The following is a 15407-nucleotide window of genomic DNA, read 5'->3' as shown; positions in this document are numbered from 1 at the left end:
CCTGTGATGTGATACAGTCACATTGGCTGACATCCCCACCAATGGTGTAGACGTGTTGCGTGCAAAGTGTCTTCACAGTCTTTAGCAATCCAGAGTCCTGCTGCATGGGCAGGGGGCATTTTTGCTTATCTTCCCCTTCCCCCAGAAGTGCTCTTTAATAGTCATAAATGTGTCCCTGAGAGTTGCACAACTTCTGTGGGAGGAAAATATCAGCAAAAACCGCTCCTCCATTTGTGCAATGGGGCTTTGGATTACCAAGCATGGCAGCAGTAGCACTTTGCATGCAGGGGGTGATATGATCCACAGCCCTATGTCCCTGGAAGGAGGGCTGCAGAAGGCTGTGGGTCTGCAAGAAGCCTTTAGAGTCCCTGCTGCACTGAAGGTTTCTTTCCATAGGGAAATGGGCATGCAAGGGGAATGATTTTCACATGTCTCCTCTCCCCCTCCAAAAGCCCTTTCAGTCTGTATAAATCTGTTCCTGGGTGCTAAACAAATTTCTGCAACTGGAAAGGGCTTTGCAAGGGAGAGAAGAGATGCAAAAATCCCTTCCCCCTCCCTTCCCCCGTCAGAAAGAAGCCAGCAGATATAAGCCTTGTGGATGGACTCACAGCCCTCCTTCTGGCAATGGAGGGCTGTGGATCATGTTAGCCACTGCCTCCACAGCATTAGTAGAGATGTTGGTCATTGTGCATTTTCCTACCCTATCAATAATATAGAGAAGGAGTGGAGGAAATGCACAACATAAAAACATCAAGGGATAAAAGAAACTACATGGTATGGCGCAAGAAAGCAAACATGAAAAGGGATGTTGTTTCAAGCAGCAGCAGCCCCATGTCTTCTGTGATATGTAATTTGGTCCACTGATTTCTTCTGAAGTAAAGCAAATCAGGTAAAACATAAGAGGAATTTGGGGAATTTGCTGTAGCCTGCGCGGGGCCGCTTTATCCTGAGGGGATCCTGAGGGGGGGGGGGCAAAAGTGGCTGCATGGGCAGCAACAAGGGTGGGCGCAGTGGCAACGGGCTTGGGGGAGCAGCTCAGCACGGCCAACACCCCACCGCAGCTGCTGCAGCAGTCAGTCCTGCTCATGGAAGAACACAACCCCAGCACAATTTTTTTTTTAAAAAAAAAATTATTTCTAAAGCAAAAGGGGCTTTATATTGATAAATCATCTGCACAGACTGAACACCACACCACTCACACCACCAAAACAACGTTGTAACCATCCTAAAATGAGAAAATGCACCTGTTTTTTTGCAACGCACATATAACGCTATAGCACTGTAACACAGAGATAAAATCTGAAAGAAGGCATCGGAAATGTGAACGGCACCTTGCTGTCAGCAAAGCCACTGTGGTGTCACGATACAGGAAGTACGGAAGCACACTTAGCAAATACGTTGTGACACTGTTGTAGCAGGTAACCTGGAAAGCGCCCAGCTGTTGAACTACAGGTCCCATCATCCCCAGCCAGTGCCACAATAAATTGTGACTGGGGATCAGGTGCATAGGGACAGTGGAGCAAGGAAGGACAAACATCCCTGGGCTGGGGGACCAGGGGCAGGCTGCCAAGGCTCCCCCTCGATCTCCCCCAGGGTGCCCCTCGCCATCCTGCTCCATCATCCGTGTTTCTCTCCAGCGTTGCAGTGGCAGCATTTCTCCACCACACCACCACCTTGTCTCTGCCACATTCTTCCCCTCATCACACTTCACCATGGAGGCCAGGCGCGCTCTCTGCCCCTGCATCTTCCTGACCAAGGAACATGCAGCAACGCAGACACCTCACTCTCTCCAGCTCATGAAGCACTTGCTTGGCTGGATGCTTGGAGAAAAAAGAATCATCCCACTGGGGAGTGGGAGGAAGGAGGGAGAAGCAAGTGCATGCTTCATGTTGGAGAGCGCAAGGGAGCCGCCACACGTTTCTTCCTAGCTGGCCAGGAAGATGCAGTGGGGAAGAGTGTCGCCAGCATACGAGTGCGCCTGGTCTCCGCAACAGGGAGGGAGCACAGTGGAGCAAGGCAGCAGCATGGGGGAAGAAATGCCACTGCAGTGGCACGGAGGGAAGAAAAACATGGCTTCAGCCTGTCCCAGGGCCTCTACCCAGCTTCCTACCCCCTGCTGGGGATTATGGGAGTTGTACAACAGCTGGAGGGCAGGTTTGCCCATCCCTGGTCTTGAGAGACATGGGTTCAAACTTCCACTCAACCATGAGTTGTGTCCTGAAGATGCACAGTACACCATATTTACTTAGTGCCCATTTACAACATTTTATAATGTACCAAATAATAAAAATACAGGCTTGTGTGTCCTGCAGTGTACCATTGGTGGTGTCAGGCCTGCAGCACCACTGTGGGACTCTAACGTGGCAATACTGCTGCACAACCATTTTTATCTTGTAGTATGTGGAGAATTAATACATGGTGTTTTTAAATGCTCCATTTTCTAATTTATTGCATCATTTTCTGATTCATTCATTATAATGACTATTCTGTTTCAGACAGATGCAAACTATTCTGCTGGAAATGTAAATCCTGCTTCTCCACACAAAGATATCGGTAAGCTTTCATAATGAAAAGAAATGTGCATGCACAGAAGCCTGAAATCGGCCCATCTGCCTCATTTGGAGGAAGGCAGGGCTGAGGAAAGGAGCCTTTCGCCCACCCTCTGTCCCTTTCTCCTGCAGTCAATGAGTAGCGGCTGCAGTCGTAAGTGCTCCAGGAGAGGATTAGTGCCTTTCTTTTAACAGCAGCACTCCTGTCACCGCTCACCAGCGTGCCACCCGCCCCAGCAAGCCCTGCCTTACCCTAGAGAGCATTCCTTTCCCATGGTTTGGAAATATGAATCGTATTTTGTGCCCATCCCCAGTCTCTTCATAAAGCAGTTTGTAAGAGATAGTTGTTTTCATTAACCAGGGAACTCAGATTCAAGCAATAGAGTAAAGGAAAATAACTTCCCTCACGCATCTAATTGAACTGGACCCTATCTTATTACTCACAGGCAGGGATCTTCCTGCTGTCTCCAGGTTCCAGACTGTGGTCTCCCATTTCCTCAGCAGCTTCTCAGCTAGCTGCTTCGTCAGGGCAGTTCTGGGACAGAACAAACAAACAGAACAAAGCTTGTCTCTCTTCTGCTGGTGGCTGTGAGTGTAGTTCCCACCCAGTCCTCTGGATTGGTCCTTCTGTTTTGACTTCCCTGGGCTTTTTCTCTTTCTCCTTTATTAAGAGAGGTCCACCACCCTCCCCAGCAGTTGTTCTAAATGAGGCCTAGGCCTCCCTCAAATCTTCCCCATCACTATAAAGCTGAATGACGGCACAGGCATAGAATTGGTAATATATTGTGTCATTTCTCCATATGATCTATTATAATATCATGATTGTTCGATTCAGGCATTTATACCTTATTTTTACAAATGTCCAAGTAGCTTACAAAAATAAAATAATATAAAAATGATACCAAAAAGACAAACAATAAACCAACACAATAATCAAGCATCAGCAGGTGGCCCATTAACAAAAACTAGTAGCAGTAAAATAAAAACAGATAATCAGGTCATATGCCTGATGGAACAAAAAGGGCTTTGGGTAATGCTGGAGAATCACCAGGGCTCCCTCCCTGATCTCTCTGGGCAAAAAATCCCAGACCCTTGGCATAACCACAGAGAAGGCCCTCTCATGTGCTCACACCAACTGTACCTTGGATAGCAACTGGGACACACAAGATAACCCTCAGCCCCACTTGACTGACCTGAATGAACAGGCAGACTCAAGTAGATGGGTTATAACAAAGTATAATTAATGACAACAGTTACTAAGATCAATACAATTAATGCAGCATTAATAAAATACAGCATTTCACCTCTGCATTGCTGCACCCAAGGACTGCTGCGGAGTCAGCCCTGATGCTGGTCAGAATGGGCAGTTGGGCTAGCAGTGCTTTTGCAGTTGTCCCCATTTTCACAAATGGGGAAAGCATTGGAAGTGCTGCTAGTGCAACCACCCATTCTGTCCAGTGTCAGGGCTGCATTCTGACTCTGCAGTAGCCCCAAAATGCAGTGTTGCAGAGGCGTAATGCTGTGCATCACGTCAGCAAATAACCTGACATTAAAATCAAGAACGTTGTACAATTCTCAGCCACCCACTTCTATAAACACAATTATTTGAGTTTATATTTAAGTCAAACTTTAATTCAAAACCTTATTCCCTTCAAGGAGGTTTATTTGGGAAAATGGACACTGAGGATTCATTTGCGTTTTCATTTCCATCCTGCTCTTCTGGCCAAGCTTTTCAAGATGGGAAAGATGACTTCAGTTTTCCATTTGCTTTTGGATCATCCCAGCCTGAGCCTGCCTCTGTAGAAGGCTTTCAATCTTCTGTACAAAGCAGAAAAACCTTTTCTCTTTTTTGAATATATTCTTTAACTGAGTTTAAATTTTGTAGCTGCTTAGCCTGGACTAACCATTTCAGCTTCCTACCTAAAAGAAGTAAGACAATGAAAGAAAAAGAGAGCATACATATTTTCATTCCAGTGGTGAGATTTTTGCATCTATCCGTTTAAAATGAATCCGAAGGTTGGAGTTCATAGATTTAATTTATTAAAACTGTCAATAAACGTTTACTTTACATAGCACATGTAGCTTCATTTCAGACTAGCTTATTTAACAGGTTGGGTGCTATTTATTAAGAAATGGAACTGTTGGTTGCATAACTATACCTGAAACATTTAAGCATGGGCAATTTTGGCAAAGCCATTCTGATTTGTAACAGCCACAGAATACCAGTCATAGTGATAATAGTTGGTTTTATTGATTTTGGATTTCCCTGTAAAATGGTTTATTTTTAAATAAAAATGTATCATAATATGAAACTCTTCACATTTTTTCATGGGCCAAATAGGAGTTCCTATGGGCACACAAATAGGCTTCTCGGGGGTTGGGGGGGAAGCCATTTGTATTTAAAATAACAGTTAGGATGTATTTTATGTGTAAAATAACTACATAGTATGTATGTAGTTGTTTCATTATTATTACTTTTAGCATGTTATTTCATACACTTCCAGGTCTAGGAAACCACAATGTGGATATGCAAGAATACTAATTATAATTTTCAGCAAACAGTTGTTAATATTCACAGTTGGACAATTGCCACCAATTACCTGTGGAAACATAATTTTCCTGGTTGGAATAGTAAAATTATGGCTGGTTGATAAATCTGCTGGCTGACCCATATGCTAATCACCCTCCCAATTGGTCTGAGTCAGGGCAGTGGCTCTCACAATGGAAGGAGCCTGTAGAGGCTCCACTAGAGAGCCTTGCCCTCCTCACCACAGACTGTCACGAACCACTACTCCCCTTCCTTATGCCCAGCCCACCTATACTCTATGAATCCCATTCTTCTTTCCCCTCAACTGTTACATTGTTCCATTATTTTATAACTGAGATGGAAAACTGAATCTTGCTTGGATGGTACTGAAGAATAACATCAGAACAGAACAACTGTACTGCTGGATCAAACGATGTATCTCATCAAGTAGTCCATCTCTAAGAGCGGCCTGTTGAATACTTTTGAGAAGCTCACACCACCACCAAAACATGAGAAGTGGCAGTTCCCTGTTGTTATATGCCCAGCATCTGATAATCAGGCATATATGTATGTTTGTTTAGATGCTTGATGTGTCTATACCTACAAAGATTAGAATCGTTTGTACAGTGGTTTTCCCCGTGACACTCTATGCATGCGAAAGCTGGACTTTGAAGAAACAAGACTGAAAAAGTATTGACACTTTTGAACTTTGGTGCTGGAGTAGACTTTTGAGGATACCATGGACAGCCAGGGAAACAAACAAATGCATCCTAGAACAAATCAATCCAGAATTTTCACTTGAGGCACAAATGACCAGGCTCAAACTATCATACTTCGGAAATATTATGCGAAGACCCAGCTCCCCTGAGAAGTCCATAATGCTGGGGGAAGGTGTTTTTTTTTTTTGTATTTGTATTTGCATTTATTTATTGAAGGAAAGGGAAGAAGAGGATGACCAGCAGCAAGGTGGATAGACCTGATTACAAGAGCCATGAACGTGCCACTGAGAGACTTTAAAGGCTAAGTTGAAGACAAATAATCCTGGAGAGAATCTATCTATGTGGTCACTAAGAGTCAGCACCGACTTGACGGCACTTAATCAATCAATCAATCAATCAATCAATCAGTCAGTGTATGTTTATAAGTATGTTCCAGCAGTCCTGGTTCCAAGTTTTGTGTGGTACTTCTAATGTGCCAGAACCTGGAGTGATTCCACCCCACCTTGTTCAGATTCTCTCCACTTGCTGGACTCAATGAAAGATTCTGGTAGACCCTGCTGACATTTCCGGGCTGTGATGGGACTGTTTCATTTACATTCATCTATTTGTACTGACTATTATAGGTCAAACTATGACAATACAGATGTATGAATGCATCTCTTGGCTGACATATTGCACAACATCAAGTGTGCATTGCAACGTTAACATTTGCTCAGTTGTACAAGAGGGCTGTTGTACTAAATGCAAAAATTGCACACAGTTGCGTAATTGATGGCCATTGGAAATAATGGCTGTCATTTGCATAATGAATTATGCATCGCATGAGCAATTAATGTTGTTTAAGTTTAAAAACTGCCTTGAATAACTTGCTGCCTCTTTTTCTGATGTCAAAAGCAGGTGGACAAAGGATAGAAGTGGCACTTCTACCAGGGCCGTGGCTAGGTACTTAAAAGATCCAGGGCCCAGGCCCACAGCCCCCTTTTGATAATTAAACTCAGTCATTCCCTTTCAAGAATAATCACATACATTTTTAAAAGGTCTCTAATATTACAATGAAGCACCTATATAAAGGCAGAAGCAGCAGTAGAGAGCTAGGTGAGGCTCAGAGCTCTCTCCTGTGCTCTGTGCTGGTGCCTTCACTGCTGCACTTCCTTTCTGGAAGAGGTCATGGAGGAGGGAAGTGGCTGATGAGATTCGGGGCTCTGAGCCATTCATTGGGGGCCTGGTCCCCATGGGCCACTCCCTAATGATGCTCCTACCTAGAGTCTAATAACGATTATCAATAAGAATGTTGGATTTATTGATAGAGAATCAAAGTGCCACGTACATTGGCAGTGGTGTATTTATTTTTATTATTTATTTATTTATTCGATTTATATGAATAAATAACAACATTGAACTCACATGCAATATGTAATTTGCACAATATTTTCCTTCCTTATGCAATAAATGTGTAGCATTTGGCTTTCTTTTGCCTTTGGAAAATTCAAGAGCCAAACAATAGGAGCCTACAAAGTGTAGCTGGAGTGGGAAAGGATTATATCACCAGGCAGCAAGTACTACGTATGATTGTATTAATATATTGAAGTATTTCAAAGACATAAATGCTACTTACTGCAGTAGATTGGAATGTGCACTGTGGACTCTCTGTATTATATGGTTATTATCCAGCCTACTATTAGGCTGTTTGCATGAATAAGCAAGAGTTGACTAATCCCTTTCAGCCAATGGCATCAAATAAAAATGAGTGTCTTTCGCTGCAATGGAGCAAGTCATTAAGATTCCCAAAGACACTAACGAGCTAAGAGGAAGTGACTGGGTTCTACATTCGTGGCTTAGAGAGAGGGGAGGGCAGGTAGGCAGTGGCATTCAGCTTACAGAGAACATTCTGGTCAGAATCCAAATGGGCTACATTCACATTCTGCACATGCACCTGATATTTTCCCCCTGTGACCCTTGCAGAAAGAACCCTCCCCTGCACACTAAGAACCCTAAACACTTCAAACTCTTTGAATGTGGCCAATAGGTCAGCAGGGCCAGGAAAGATCAGGGTCCAGAGGCCTGTGAAGAGCCTACTGAGCTCATAGAACTAGCTGACATCCTACACAATAAACACAAATATAAATATGGCAAATATTTATATACCGCTTTTTCAACACAAGTTCTCAAAGTGGTTTACATAGATATAAATTACTTAATAAAATAGCTCCCTGTCCCCAAAGGGCTTTATCTAAAAAAAGATGTTACTTCATTCATACACCACTGACAATGTACGTGACTCTTGATTATCTGATCAATCAATCTAACACCTAGTAACATGCCGTGCATGCAAGCTGTGCAAGTATTGCACAAATTGCATTACACAAAAGTAAGTCCATTGGAAATAATGAACTTAATCTTGTCATCTTTAAGGATCCTTATATCCCTGTTAATTGAGCAAAGAGACAGCTCTTAAAATGATGATTCTCTTATATTTAGCAGGGGGAGAACAACTGGTCTTATCCAACGCCAGCATCCCTTCTATGGCTAATGTTGGTGTGACTGTGAGCCCCTTGGGGACAGGGAACCATCTTAATTGTTTATTTATTTTTCTATGTGAACCACTTTGGAAACATTATTTGAAAAGCGGTATATAAATAGTGGTGGTAGTGGTAGTAGTAGTGTGATGTAATTTGCATGGTTCTTGCATTTGTGCACATTGCATTAACACCACGTTACTAGGCTAATGTATTGCTGAGCAGTATGTCAGCCACTGCTATTTATACTTTGTGCTGAGTCCAGGAATGGGAGGGGGAGGAAGGGCCAGATTAAACCAGAAAGTGTCATCTTAAAGCATGCTTAAGGTCCCTTCCCATTCTAACTGGAAGTCTTGATGGCTATAGGTGACCTCCAGACTCAGGGGCAGGATGCCTCCAAATGGCAGTTGCGGGGGAGCAACATTTAAATAGCGTTAAAGAGGACAGGGGAGTGGATCTCACCAAGTGCTAGAAAACTATGTATTGAAAGTGAGGTTTAAAACCCTCCTAGAGCTTGATGTGTTTGAATAGTTAACTCGTCTTCAAGGGCAACTAAGAACCGCTTTGCTGGGTGCAGCACTGTGGACATGCTGGCATATGGCTGTTTGTTGTGGAAAATGCATAGAAATGTTAAGGGAATTGTCCGTCTCTAGCCACGTAATTGGCAGCGTGTGCTGGAGTGCCAGATGTCTCTTAGTCATTGAGAATATGCTTCTCCTCTTCATATTTATTTATGTCCTGGCAGAAATGACCACCTACTTGTGCCGTGTAAAGTATGAAGCAGCTCTCAATCCATGCAAGTACTGAGTGCCCTTGTGTGCTTCTCCTGGAACCACATCTCTTCTATGTGTATCTTCTATGCCTCATTCTCAGCCAGCTGCAAGATTTAGAGTTAGTCCAGAGAAAAAGAGAGTCCGCTTCTTCAAAAAACCAAAACAACATATAACCCTAATTCTACAATCAAGTATCAGTTGGTTGTGCATTCTGTTGGCATGTGCATATTTCTTTAAAAATGTCATTGAAGTTTGAGCATCCATTCATTATTTATTGGCCAACATGATGCACATTTCTAATGTCCACGTTAGAACTTGCGGCACCAGTGCTGCAGACCTGGGAACAGTGGCGCCCTGGTAGAGACCTGGTGGTAGCACTACCAACATTACCACAGATTTTCCTATTTGCAACAATGGGAATAAATACGGTAATTCTGGTAGCACTACCACTGGTTCTCTATAGTAGCGCCACTGCTTTTGGACCTGCAGCAGCAGCGCAACAAGTTCTAATGGAGATGTTAGAACTGTGTGTCATGTTGGCCAATAAATAAGGAACAGATGCTCAAACTCCAGCAAACATACCTGGATCATTGACTGTTTCCCTGATAAATTGAGTTGCTGCCAGCTTGCTTGCCTTCAGGGCTGAACGGCTCATTTAGAAAGCTCTCTGTTGCCTTGGCTTTTTCTGTGTTGTAGCTCTTGACATCTCCAGAGTTGACACAAGTCACATGCAATCAAGTCTCTCTTCCTGGTGGACAGGGCCTGTCCTAATGTTCTCTGACTCACACCCAGGTTGTCTGCAGCTCAGCAGTTCTGCTTCCAGACACATCACTTTGTGTTCCCATGTTAACATCTTGCCGAGAAATTGCCTTTTGGCGTGCCGCTCTTCTTACCTTTGCTTGATTTGATGTGAAGATGATGCTCTTTTTTTCCCCAAGCTCTGGCAACAGTTCACCTTTGGAAAGGTAACTTCTGATGGTTCTCTCCATTTCCCCCTCAACTGTGCATTCTCTTCCATAAATGGAGACCTTCTCTTTGCCCTAGAAAAATCTTCAAGGCTTGTACACAGAGCCAGATTAACCATACTTTAGGAACACAGCAACATAAGAAGCTGCCTTATACCGAGTGCTGCCAGGGAGTGAACCTACAGCCTTCTGCACGCAAGTATGCAGATTATCTTCCACTGAGCTATGGACCTATCCATGGCCCTGTCCCCTGTACAGCACTCACATATATCAGCTTCGGCTGATATGCCAGCCACGTCCATTTCTTGAGACAAATGACCTTAAAATAGCTGGTAAAATCCAGGCTTGACTACTGCAATGTGCTCTATGTTGGGTTGCCTTTGTCCATAGTTTGGAAACTGCAACTGGTGCAGAATGCGGCAGCCAGATTGGTCTCTGGGGCCACCCGTAGAGACTACATTACTCCTATTTTAAGAGAACTACATTGGCTGCCAGGCAAAATACAAAGTCCTGGTTATTACCTACAAAGCCCTGAATGGCTTGGGCCCTGGGTATTTAGGAGAGTGCCTTCTTCTTCATGAAGCCCGCCACCTATTAAGATAATCAAGGGAGGTCCAGTTGCAGTTGCTCCCAGCTCGCTTGGTGGTGACTCAAAACCAGGCCTCTCTCGGGTTGCCCTGAAGCTCTGGAACACTCCCAAATGAAATAAGAATCTCCCCATCTCTGGTGGTTTTTAAACAAATGCAAACCAAGCTGGACCTTGTTTAGCAAAGGAAAAAAATTATGCTCACTACCACAAGACCTGATATCCTTTCCAATGGCTAGCTCTCTATCTCCTGGCATTTAAAGTTATTGACTGGCTCTGATTTCCCTTTGCCAGGCCTTTAATATAATGAGAAATCTCATCAGGAGAATTACGTGTAGCTGTACCTGGTGTCCAGCTTCTGGCAGAAGGATGACTCCAAGGGGTATCAAGGGGTAGTGGGTGCCCCCCCCCATATTTCCCATTCCCCCTTTCACTCCCGCACCCACCAGAAAGGCACTGTACAGCAAAGCATCAGACAATGCAGTCATAGTATATTATGGCCCTATAGCTTGAATTAATTTTAAAAGGCCTCCGTTGCTTAAAGAACCTGCATTTACTCACTCCTCCACCCCAGAACAAGCTGCAGAAATCAGTGCAGCCAGGTAGGAGGAGACATTAACTACATTATTTACATAAATTACCTTACTTCTATAAGTATGTAATGTGTAGCAAAATCCTTGCTCCCGAATAACATTCTTTGCTACCTGTTTGCTCCCACAGACTGATTCTGCCCCTGTGTTTCCATCACAACCAGACCATAAGTGGAAAAGACCTTGAAAGAAGAGGACCTTATCGCCGGCCCCAGCACCTACAATGATAGAGGGGAGTTAAGAAGACACTGAGAACTATCCTCCCAAGACCGTCACCCAGGAAGACGCTTCTCCTTCACAATGGAGGGTGTGTGTTCACATATCGGCCAGATTTACCTTGGCATCCCTGTGAGCTATTGGGGAGCACGCCAGTGTCAGACACGATTTGAGTTTTTCATTGTGCGTTAGAGCATAGTCCGATTTATGTCCGTGGTTTAAAAATCCACTCTTTGTGTTGGTTTTGGGGGGCAAATTTGAACTCAAAGTAAAGCCTGCTGTCTGGAGAGGCTTCCGTGGGAAGAACAGCCATAACGTGGGTGGGAAACTGGAACAGGGACAGGGTGAAGATAAAGTTAGGCCAGGGTTTGTCATAAGAACATAAGAAGAGTCCGGTTGGATCAGGCCCAATGCCCAAGGCCTATCTAGTCCACCATCCTGTTTCACATAGTGGCCCATCACATGCCTGCCTCTGGGGAGCCCAAAGGCAAGAGGTGAGGGCATGCCCTCTCTCCTGCTGTTGCTCCCCTGCAACTCTGCATCTTGCCTCTGAGGCTGGAGGTGGCCCATAGCTACCAGAATCAAACTAGGTTCTCCAGTGGCTGAGGCCTCAGTGACTGGGGATAATGGGAACTGCCATCCAACAACATATGGGGACTCCAGTTTGCGAACTCCTGAATAAAGCCACAGAGAGCAGTCTGACACAGAGGAGTTTCAAAAGCAGGGGAAAGCAAGGCTCCAGAGAGCAGAAGGCACAGGAGCTGAGCTACAAAGATACTATGGCAACAGCAGCCAGGCCCAGACTGAGATTTGTTAGGCCTGGCTGCAGAAATAATATTTATGTATTATTTATTTTTCTTTGTAAACTGCTTTGTGAACTTTGGTTGAAGAGCGGTATATAAATAATAGTAGTAGTAGTAGTAGTAGTAGTAGTAGTAAATAAATAATACATTTATTAAATAAATTAGTAGTAGTAGTAGTAGTAGAAATCCTCTTGTTAACCCCACCTCTCTCTGAAGAGTTTGCTTCTATGGATATTTTAAGAGACTCATGGCATCTTAAAGATTAACTTATGTATTGTAGCGGAAAACTTGGTGGACTGCAGTTCACTTCATCAGGTACAATCAATAGGTTCGTTCAGGGGTTCTCAAAACTTGGCTGAAGTCATAGGAACACAGGAAGCTGCCTTCTACCGAGTCAGACCCTGGGTCCATCTTGCTCAGTGTTGTCTACACAGACTGTGAGTGGCTTCTCCAAAGTTGCAGGCAGGAGTCTGGTCATGGTGGGCACAGCTAGTTGCAAGTGTCAACTCAGTGCGAGGCAGCTGTGAAAAAGGCAAATCCCATTCTAGGGATCATTTGGCCACAGCTCTGAGAGGCTGCCTTCCACTGAATCAGGCCATTGGTCCATGTAGCTCCGTACTGCCTACACTGACTGGTGGCAGCTCTCCAAAATTTCAGGCAGGATGCAGGAGTCATTCCCAGCCCTATCCGGAGATCCCAGGGATTGAACCTGGGACCTTCTCTTTTTCTCATAATACTAAAATTAATAATTTATATACTGCTTTTTGACAAAAGTTCCCAAAGCAGTTTACATGGAGAAATAAATAATAAATAAGAGGGTTTCCTGTCCCCAAAGGGCTCACACTCCAAAAAGAAACATTAGGTAGACACCAGCAACAGCCACTGGAGGGATGCTGTGCTGGGGATGAATGGGGCCAGTTGCTCTCCCCATGCTCAATAAAGAGAATCGCCACTTTTAAAAGCTGCCTCTTTTCCTAGTTATCAGGGAGGCATGCAAAGGATGTGGCCTGCCCCTGAACAGCTCTATCACCTCTTCCTGCAGCAGAACACTGCACCTTTTTTTGAGAGGGGATGGGTTATGCCCATGGCTTGTGTACTTTGCCCTGGCAGCTACATGTTGAATCCAGTGTGGTTTGTGACAGTAGATATTATCGATTTACATGTCTCTTTGCTTCCCCCCCCCAAAAAAAAGACATGCGAAAGCTTCCAAAGGGGCTCTTAGGGTCATCGTTACCCCTTCTGTTGAGGCTTATCAGAAAGGACACCATTGGAATAAGGCAGATTCATCAAAGGCTGGGCCAAGTGTTTGGATCATTTGCAAGTATTGGCAGAAAGGAAGGCAATGATTTTGTCTTTCTGTTTTCTGTCTTCGGCGGCTTGCTGTTCTGGTTACCGTGATGGTTTTGACAAGGGTCCGCTGCTGGCTTCAGGATTCGTTCCAGGGCTTCAAAAATGTTACACTCTCTTTTGTGAGTCTCACATCGGGAGTGACAGATGATGGTCATTGTTATTGCCTTGTCTTTCTACATGACAACAAAAATGTAGATGTGTCCGGGTGTGCATCTCTCTCTCGTTGATCCGATTAAGGTTTCTCATAAGGTCAGTTAAAACTTTAGGATCGCCCCCACATGACGATCCACTTCTACAAAGGCCTATTTAACCCCATTAGACTCAGGCTCGGACTGGCCCGCAGGACAACAGGGCATATTCCCGGTGCGCCCCACCCACGGGGCACGGGTGCACCCCACCACACTCCGCAGCAGTGAATATTCCCACCCTTAAGTACCCATTCTGCTCAAACCCGGCGCCTTCCCTACATAGATTCCACCACCCTCTCAGTGCCCCCAGTACAGCCCTGGTTAAACTACTGCTACCCCTGAAAGAGTTGTGGCCTGATGGACCAAAGTCCAGCTGTAGTGAACCAAAGTTGGATCTCCAAGGATTGATGTAAAATGGCAAAAGCTGGCTCTATTTATGGGTGACCTTAGTCCAAAACGTAGCAAAGAATGCTGAACAAACAAGATGTGCATGGCATAGTTGAACTCAGGGGCGGAGCCACCATTGAGCAGTTGGGTGCCCTCCTTGTGTGTGATGTATGCACAAAGGGGGCATGTCCTGATCACCGGAGGGCCCGCCCCAGCCCTCCCGATTGCATTTCCAGCGGGGGGAAACCCAGCCAGCCAGCCAGCAAACACTGGCTAGAAATGAGCTCAGTAGAGCTCACAAAGCCCTCCAGAGCCCAGGCCACGCCCCCTTTGTGTGTGGCCACACCTCTATGCGAGTGATGTCATGCACATGGAAATCATTCACAGGAAGGGACACAGTCCGCCCTTCCTCTGGCTACGCCACTGGCTGAATGCTACAGCTGCTGGTCTTGAATCCATTTTTAGCCATATTTTAATTGGATCTTTACCTGTTCTTTCGTTTTTTAAATGCTGCTGTGCTGTATTTAGCTGATTTGCCTATTTTGAACTGCTAGTTATTGCTTTAAGAAGTTTTAGAAGCATGTCATTTTCATTAATTATTATGATTGTGTCACTTGTAAATTGCCTCAAATTATCCTGGAGAGCCGGGATTATTGTTGCCACTACAATATGGCACAGCAGGGAAATGTCTTGACTAGAAAGCCAGAGGTTGCTGGTTCGAACCTCCACTGGTATGTTTCCATGGGAAACACCTCTATCGGGCAGCAGTGATATAGGAAGATTCTGAAAGGCATCAATACATACTGCATGGGAGGAGGCAATGGTAAACCCCTCCTGCATGCTATCAAAAGAAAACTCAGGGTTCTGTGGTCGCCAGGAGTTGACACTGACTCGACAGCACACTCTACTTTAATATATTTAATATTCATAATAAATAAGACCAATAGAGTAAACACTGGCCAACGTTTTGACTAAGAAAGTGCATGCACAGAAACTTGGCATGCATGCTTCAGAGGAGGGATGGTTTTCGGATGATTTTGTCAATCTCCTCTTCCCTCTGAAGCCAGCTGCGACTCTCAAAAATATGTCCCAGGCATAGCACTTCAGAGGGAGATCAATAAAAAACGCCCTTCCTCCAAAACATAGGCTACCTGTTCACTGCACATGCACCTTGTTAGTCTGGATGTCAGCCAGAGCAGTATTAAATACCGATACAATATTTACCTGAATCCAAGACT

At 44.6% G+C, this 15407-nt stretch overlaps 1 protein-coding gene across 7 annotated transcripts in view; it reads left to right on the top strand.

Annotated features, from left to right (window-relative positions):
* Window positions 1-4861, top strand: part of C1H14orf39 (chromosome 1 C14orf39 homolog) — an 88507-nt gene extending 83646 nt beyond the window's left edge. For 5 of the 7 annotated variants that reach the window (XM_053257918.1, XM_053257910.1, XM_053257953.1 and 2 more), the window contains 2 exons: window positions 2496-2553; window positions 4206-4861. In XM_053257918.1, coding sequence (XP_053113893.1) covers window positions 2496-2553; window positions 4206-4402 — 255 coding nt within the window. In that variant the 3' untranslated portion in view covers window positions 4403-4861. Of the gene's footprint in view, window positions 1-2495; window positions 2554-2995; window positions 3311-4205 lie in introns of those variants that run through there. The other 2 variants (XM_053257929.1, XM_053257905.1) reach the window with 2 other exon arrangements.
* Window positions 4862-15407: the final 10546 nt, after the last annotated feature.

This window comes from Hemicordylus capensis, chromosome 1 (assembly GCF_027244095.1).
Source record: "Hemicordylus capensis ecotype Gifberg chromosome 1, rHemCap1.1.pri, whole genome shotgun sequence".
NCBI lineage: Eukaryota > Metazoa > Chordata > Lepidosauria > Squamata > Cordylidae > Hemicordylus > Hemicordylus capensis.
The sequence above is the reverse complement of the archived record's forward strand: the minus strand, read 5'-3'. Positions and strand labels throughout refer to the sequence as shown.